This window comes from Anoplopoma fimbria, unplaced genomic scaffold (assembly GCF_027596085.1).
Source record: "Anoplopoma fimbria isolate UVic2021 breed Golden Eagle Sablefish unplaced genomic scaffold, Afim_UVic_2022 Un_contig_12344_pilon_pilon, whole genome shotgun sequence".
NCBI classification, from domain to species: domain Eukaryota; kingdom Metazoa; phylum Chordata; class Actinopteri; order Perciformes; family Anoplopomatidae; genus Anoplopoma; species Anoplopoma fimbria.
The window spans coordinates 1-8347 of NW_026551764.1; the positions used below are offsets into that span (position 1 = coordinate 1).

At 36.8% G+C, this 8347-nt stretch overlaps 1 protein-coding gene and 2 pseudogenes across 1 annotated transcript; all 3 read right to left on the reverse strand.

The window, feature by feature from the left end:
• Window positions 1-714: 714 nt before the first annotated feature.
• Window positions 715-1698, reverse strand: LOC129115751 (olfactory receptor 1-like). The gene has a single exon (XM_054627026.1). The coding sequence runs from the start codon at window positions 1696-1698 to the stop codon at window positions 715-717; it is 984 nt and encodes a 327-aa protein (XP_054483001.1).
• A 2415-nt stretch (window positions 1699-4113) lies between these two features.
• Window positions 4114-5096, reverse strand: LOC129115750 (olfactory receptor 1-like; annotated as a pseudogene).
• A 2301-nt stretch (window positions 5097-7397) lies between these two features.
• Window positions 7398-8339, reverse strand: LOC129115752 (olfactory receptor 1-like; annotated as a pseudogene).
• Between the last annotated feature and the right edge of the window lie 8 nt (window positions 8340-8347).

Sequence of the window (8347 nt, forward strand, 5' to 3'; positions counted from 1 at the left end):
AGCTCCAAAGAATCTACGATTTATGTGGGTGCTTCACAATATAGTTCATTAAAAAAAATGAATAGCTGGAGAGGCTTAAGTTAAAGGGTTGAAAAAGGTTGAAAAAGACAGCATGGTTGTTCAAAAACAGAAGCAGACAAGAAAACAAAATGGGTCTTGGTGCTTTTTAAATATGAGATATCCATGTCTATAAAGAAGCAGAAAAATATCCAAACATTTGATTGCAATAAATATTTTATTATAATTAATTTTAAAATAAACACAGAAAGATGAAAAGGAAGGTTGTATAAATGTCCTAATGCACAGTGAACATGGGCAGAGACACAAACTTTGATTACAAGAACTTGTTTTCTTTGCATTACACAAGCAGATCAGAACAAAATATACATGTAAATTTAGTTATTTAGGATAAGCCACCTGAGATGGGTCATCGTGTGTCCAAGGGTTCTACACATAATACAAACTAAGTGAAAACATTAAAGTGTGAACTAGCCAAGGACAGGTGCTTATTAAAGTCACTTAAATCATGCATAATTAGTCTCAAAATAGGAGATCAGCATAAGAATTAAATTCAATAAAAATGAATTCAAGTTGAATTTAATATTGAAAAATTCCCAATAGCTCCTGCTTGATTGACTTTAATCAACAAGTATTACTTTAATGGACAAAATAGCAATCCTCAACACAAGGCCCTTAATATAAAAACACAGGTGGTCATTTTATGATCACTTTCTTTACTGTAATTTTGGATTCCTTTCTGATTTTAAATATTTTTTTCAAGGATACTTTGATTTCTTGTGTCTGCAGAACATAAATGAATGGGTTCAGCATGGGAGGAAAAATAGAGGTCAGGGACAGATTTATGATCCTGGCATTTGGATGTATGTTTTTCATCATGGTAAATGTGATTATTATTGGAATGAAATAGATTGCCACTAATGAAAGATGACCTGTGCAGGTTTTAAAGGCCTTGTATCTTTCTTGAGCTGTGGCCACTTTAGACAAAGCATAGCTGATATATATGTAAGTAAACAAGATGAATATCAGAGAAAGCCAAAGAATAAGAAACGGTAACAACACACTTACGACATAGCTGGGTGTGTTGTCATTGCATGCCAGCCTGTATATCTGGCCATGGTCACAGAAATAGCTGTTAATAACCACAGATTTACAGAAGGAAAGTCTTGTGAGAAGGCCAACTGAAATAAGTGCAGCAATTATAACAAAGACCCAGAAAGAGGCAATCATAGACAGCATGAACCTGTTGGTCACCTTCACTTGATAGTGCAGAGGGTAGATGATGGCAATAAGTCTGTCATAGGAGAGTGCAACCAGATTAAATGATTGCATGGCAAGGCAGATGTAGCAGAAAAAAAGGAATGTCAAGCAGTCGTTGTAGGAGATGTAGTCATGCTTAAACAGAAAGATGTCAAGAACCTTCGGCACCAGAGCAGAGCTACCAAACAGGTCCACAAATGCTAGATGAAAAACTGCAATATATTTTGGAGTTCTCAGATTATGATCCAAGTATATTACTGCCATCACAACTGTGTTTCCAAGCACTGAAACAATATAAACGAAAAAGAGGAAGACATAGTAATACTTGATATTAGGTATGCCAGAAAAACCACTTATCACAAAATATGCAGGACGCACAAAAGTGATGTTTTTCCCAAGAGCTGAGTTGAAAAAATTCATTGTAAAACTTGTCCAGCTTTTCTGTCCACAGTGCAGTGGTTGATGTAGGTAAGCGTCCTCTTAGGTGTGTCAGTACTCTGTGTTCTATTGGTCTGTTTGTGATGATGTAGCTCTGTGGAGCTTTAAATGTTTTGACAAGGATGGCTGATAAAACCTCTCCTGACTTCATGTCAAATAAGGTCATTTTCTGATCCCATGTGTCCATTAGCTGCTCAGCATCAGACAAACGCCTTTCCAATCTTATAAACTAATTAAACTCACAGTATACCGTTAGAAGAAAGGTATTGAAATACCAAGCATTTAAAAACGGTACGATACCTCATGTTATTAGTACGGTGCTTTAAGAGTCTCAGTGTTTTTAATAAGAGTTGTATTTCTCTGTTTTCCTGTGAAATTAAATGTTTCATGGATTTGTGACAGCGGGAAGCGCGTGTGTGTGTGTGTGTGTGTGTGTGTGTGTGTGTGTGTGTGTGTGTGTGTGTGTGTGTGTGTGTGTGTGTGTGTGTGTGTGTGTGTGTGTGTGTGTGTGTGTGTGTGTGTGTGTGTGCAGCGCTCTGCTTTAGATTGAGATTGCATGGGAGTGGGACGTTTAAACTTTGAGCGGCTGGGAGTTGGCGGTCAAAAAGTAAACTGTGAGTCCCGAGATTTAGCTAGTGCTGACCTATAAGGTTAAAGTCAACAAGTGAAGTTGACAAAAATGTTAAAGCAGACCATGAACATTACATTACATTACATTACATTACATTACATTACATTAGACAGCTGCACAGTGCCCCTCTGAGCTGGTGTCTGTATCAGCAGAACTCGGTTCAAAAAGCAAGAAAAGTGAAAAAACGCGACTCTAATTATCAACGAAATGTACAGATAAAATTAAGATGCACCATCAACATCATGTGTCAAAGCATCTCTTGTAATTTGGCAAACGCATATTCAACTAAAGAGAAAACTATCATTTTACTATGTTTCTCAACATGAAATGGACTAAAAGGAAATGCAGTCCAGATCCGAGGGTGACATTCTCTTCACAAACACCACTCCGACACAACACCACGCTTACTGCAGTAACTGTGGTGTCTTCTACATTTTAGCAGCTTAACCCTCATCAACTTCTAACTGAACTTCATCTGAATTTATTTTCATTTTGTGGGATTTTGTTTTGGAAGCCTCTCGTCATCTCCCGTGCTGCATTACTACTCTCCACCTGAACCGTTCCTGATGCTCCAGCAGAGGCCTTATTACTAGCCAGCTGTCCGCTAGTTGCTTGTTAACTATGCCATGCTTTAATGCTACACTAGAGGCAGAAAATAAGCCTAACAAAGTGGTCACTCATCTGGCGCTAACAAATTGCGTTCCTACGCTGTGACAATCATTGTAAAATTCTGGTTGCTTCATAACTGCCTCCAGGCAACCACAATAATGTGCTTTAAGGCATGCTGCAACTACACGTTAAAAAAGACACAGAGCCTCATAATTGGTTTAAGTAGCCTGAATTGGACTTTATTATTTTACGATAATCTCCCTCTGGGTAAATATGTCAAAACATTTCGGCAAATTTGCATTGTCCATCTTTCAATATTTTGAAATTCAGACATTCAGCTCCAAAGAATCTAAGATTGATGAGGGTGCTTCACAATATAGTTCTTTATAAATGTCCGTATGTCCCTGAATGGCTGGAGAGATTTAAGTTAAAGTAGTGTTGGGTTGAAAAAAACACAGTACAGTTGTTCAAAAAACAGAAGCAGACAAGAAAACAAGATGGGTCTTGGTGCTTTTTAAATGAGATATCCATGTCTATAAAGAAGCAGAAAAATATCTAAACATTTGATTGCAATAAATATTATTATAATTCATTTTACAATATAAACACAGAAAGATGAAAATGAAGGTTATATGAATGTCCTAATGCACAGTGAACATGTGCAGAGACACAAACTTTGATTACAAGAACTTGTTTTCTTTGCATTACACAAGCAAATCAGAACAAAATATACATGCAAATTTAGTTATTTAGGATAAGCCACCTGAGATGGGTCATCGTGTGTCCAAGGGTTCTACACATAATACAAACTAAGTGAAAACATTAAAGTGTGAACAGACAATACAACAAACAATTTAACAGTTAAACATATAAACAAAACAGAAACAGAGAACACAATTATTGTAATATGTAAATAAATACAACCGCTAAAGTAGCCAAGGACAGGTGCTTATTAAAGTCACTTAAATCATGCATAATTAGTCTCAAAATAGGAGATCAGCATAAGGATTAAATTCAATAAAAATGAATTCAAGTTGAATTTAATGTTGAAAAATGCGCAATAGCTCCTGCTTGATTGACTTTAATCAACATGTATTACTTTAATATACAAAATAGCAATCCTCAACACAAGGCCCTTAATATAAAAACACAGGTGGTCATTTTATGATCACTTTCTTTACTGTAATTTTGGATTCCTTTCTGATTTTAAATATTTTTTTCAATGATACTCTGATTTCTTGTGTCTGCAGAACATAAATGAATGGGTTCAACATGGGAGGAAAAATAGAGGTCAGGGACAGATTTATGATCCTGGCATTTGGATGTATGTTTTTCATCATGGTAAATATGATTATTATTGGAATGAAATAGATTGCCACTAATGAAAGATGACCTGTGCAGGTTTTAAAGGCCTTGTATCTTTCTTGAGCTGTGGCCACTTTAGACAAAGCATAGCTGATATATATGTAAGTTAACAAGATGAATATCAGAGAAAGCCAAAGAATAAGAAACGGTAACAACACACTTACGACATAGCTGGGTGTGTTGTCATTGCATGCCAGCCTGTACATCTGACCATGGTCACAGAAATAGCTGTTAATAACCACAGATTTACAGAAGGAAAGTCTTGTGAGAAGGCCAACTGAAATAAGTGCAGCAATTATAACAAAGACCCAGAAAGAGGCAATCATAGACAGCATGAACCTGTTGGTCACCTTCACTTGATAGTGCAGAGGGTAGATGATGGCAATAAGTCTGTCATAGGAGAGTGCAACCAGATTAAATGATTGCATGGCAAGGCAGGTGTAGCAGAAAAAAGGAATGTCAAGCAGTCGTTGTAGGGGATGTAGTCATGCTTAAACAGAAAGATGTCAAGAACCTTCGGCACCAGAGCAGAGCTACCAAACAGGTCCACAAATGCTAGATGAAAAACTGCAATATATTTTGGAGTTCTCAGATTATGATCCAAGTATATTACTGCCATCACAACTGTGTTTCCAAGCACTGAAACAATATAAACGAAAAAGAGGAAGACATAGTAATACTTGATATTAGGTATGCCAGAAAAACCACTTATCACAAAATATGCAGGACGCACAAAAGTGATGTTTTTCCCAAGAGCTGAGTTGAAAAAATTCATTGTAAAACTTGTCCAGCTTTTCTGTCCACAGTGCAGTGGTTGATGTAGGTAAGCGTCCTCTAGGTGTGTCAGTACTCTGTGTTCTATTGGTCTGTTTGTGATGATGTAGCTCTGTGGAGCTTTAAATGTTTTGACAAGGGTGGCTGATAAATCCTCTCCTGACTTCATGTCAAATAAGGTCATTTTCTGATCCCATGTGTCCATTAGCCGCTCAGCATCAGACAAACACCTTTCCAATCTTATAAACTAATTAAACTCACAGTATACCGTTAGAAGAAAGGTATTGAAATACCAAGCATTTAAAAACGGTACGATACCTCATGTTATTAGTACGGTGCTTTAAGAGTGTCAGTGTTTTTAATAAGAGTTGTATTTCTCTGTTTTCCTGTGAAATTAAATGTTTCATGGATTTGCGACAGCGGGGAAGCGCGCGCGTGTGTGTGTGTGTGTGTGTGTGTGTGTGTGTGTGTGTGTGTGTGTGTGTGTGTGTGTGTGTGTGTGTGTGTGTGTGTGCATGTGTGTGTGTGTGTCCCGAGATTTAGCTAGTGCTGACCTATAAGGTTAAAGTCAACAAGTGAAGTTGACAAAAATGTTAAAGCAGACCATGAACCTGTAGACATTACATTACATTACATTACCATACATTACATTAGACAGCTGCACAGTGCCCCTCTGTGCTGGTGTCTGTATCAGCAGAACTCGGTTCAAAAAGCAAGAAAAGTGAAAAAACGCGACTCTAATTATCAACGAAATGTACAGATAAAATTAAGATGCACCATCAACATCATGTGTCAAAGCATCTCTTATAATTTGGCAAACGCATATTCAACTAAAGAAAACTATCATTTTACTATGTTTCTCAACATGAAATGGACTAAAAGGAAATGCAGTCCAGATCGAGGGTGACATTCTCTTCACAAACACCACTTCGACACAACACCACGCTTACTGCAGTAACTGTGGTGTCTTCTACATTTTAGCAGCTTAACCCTCATCAACTTCTAACTGAACTTCATCTGAATTTATTTTCATTTTGTGGGATTTTGTTTTGGAAGCCTCTCGTCATCTCCGTGCTGCATTACTACTCTCCACCTGAACCGTTCCTGATGCTCCAGCAGAGGCCTTATTACTAGCCAGCTGTCCGCTAGTTGCTTGTTAACTATGCCATGCTTTAATGCTACACTAGAGGCAGAAAATAAGCCTAACAAAGTGGTCACTCATCTGGCGCTAACAAATTGCGTTCCTACGCTGTGACAATCATTGTAAAATTCTGGTTGCTTCATAACTGCCTCCCAGGCAACCATAATAATGTGCTTTAAGGCATGCTGCAACTACACGTTAAAAAAGACACAGAGCCTCATAATTGGTTTAAGTAGCCTGAATTGGACTTTATTATTTTACGATAATCTCCTCTGGGTAAATATGTCAAAACATTTCGGCAAATTTGCATTGTCCATCTTTCAATATTTTGAAATTCAGGCATTCAGCTCCAAAGAATCTAAGATTGATGAGGGTGCTTCACAATATAGTTCTTTATAAATGTCCGTATGTCCCTGAATGGCTGGAGAGATTTAAGTTAAAGTAGTGTTGGGTTGAAAAAAACACAGTACAGTTGTTCAAAAAACAGAAGCAGACAAGAAAACAAGATGGGTCTTGGTGCTTTTTAAATGAGATATCCATGTCTATAAAGAAGCAGAAAAATATCTAAACATTTGATTGCAATAAATATTATTATAATTCATTTTACAATATAAACACAGAAAGATGAAAATGAAGGTTATATGAATGTCCTAATGCACAGTGAACATGTGCAGAGACACAAACTTTGATTACAAGAACTTGTTTTCTTTGCATTACACAAGCAAATCAGAACAAAATATACATGCAAATTTAGTTATTTAGGATAAGCCACCTGAGATGGGTCATCGTGTGTCCAAGGGTTCTACACATAATACAAACTAAGTGAAAACATTAAAGTGTGAACAGACAATACAACAAACAATTTAACAGTTAAACATATAAACAAAACAGAAACAGAGAACACAAATATTGTAATATGTAAATAAATACAACCGCTAAAGTAGCCAAGGACAGGTGCTTATTAAAGTCACTTAAATCATGCATAATTAGTCTCAAAATAGGAGATCAGCATAAGGATTAAATTCAATAAAAATGAGTTGAAGTTTAATGTTGAAAAATTCGCAATAGCTCCTGCTTGATTGACTTTAATCAACAAGTATTACTTTAATGGACAAAATAGCAATCCTCAACACAAGGCCCTTAATATAAAAACACAGGTGGTCATTTTATGATCACTTTCTTTACTGTAATTTTGGATTCCTTTCTAATTTTAATATTTTTTTCAATGATACTTTGATTTCTTGTGTCTGCAGAACATAAATGAATGGGTTCAGCATGGGAGGAAAAATGGAGGTCAGGGACAGATTTATGATCCTGGCATTTGGATGTATGTTTGAACTCATGGTAAATGTGATTAATATTGGGATGAAATAGATTGCCGCTAATGAAATATGAGCTGTGCAGGTTTTAAAGGCCTTGTATCTTTCTTGAGCTGTGGCCACTTTAGACAAAGCATAACCAATACATAGATAACTTAACAAGATAAATGCCAGTGGAAGCCAAAGAATTACAAGTACTAACAAAAAACTAATGACATAGTTGGGTGTGTTGTCATTGCAGGCCAGCCTGTATATCTGGCCATGGTCACAGAAATAGCTGTTAATAACCACAGATTTACAGAAGGAAAGTCTTGTGAGAAGGCCAACTGAAATAAGAACAACAGTAATAACAAAGACCCAGAAAGATGCAATCATAGACAGCATGAACCTGTGGGTCACCTTCACTTGATAGTGCAGAGGGTAGATGATGGCAATAAGTCTGTCATAGCAGAGTGAAGCAGATTAAGAACCTGCATGGAAAGGCAGGTGTAGCAGAAAAAAGGAATGTCAAGCAGTCGTTGTAGGGGATGTTGTCATGCTTAAACAGAAAGATGTCAAGAACCTTCGGCATCCAGAGCAGAGCTACCAAACAGGTCCACAAATGCTAGATTAAAAACTGCAATATATTTTGGAGTTCTCAGATTATGATCCAAGTATATTACTGCCATCACAAACTGTGTTTCCAAGCACTGAAACAATATAAACGAAAAGAGGAAGACATAGTAATACTTGATATTAGGTATGCCAATAAATCCACTTACACAAAGTATGCAGGACGCACAAAAGTGATGT

Excerpts from the sequence above, each read along its gene's own strand:
- LOC129115751 (XM_054627026.1), bottom strand. The coding sequence starts at position 1,698 with ATGAATTTTTTCAACTCAGCTCTTGGGAAAAACATCACTTTTGTGCGT.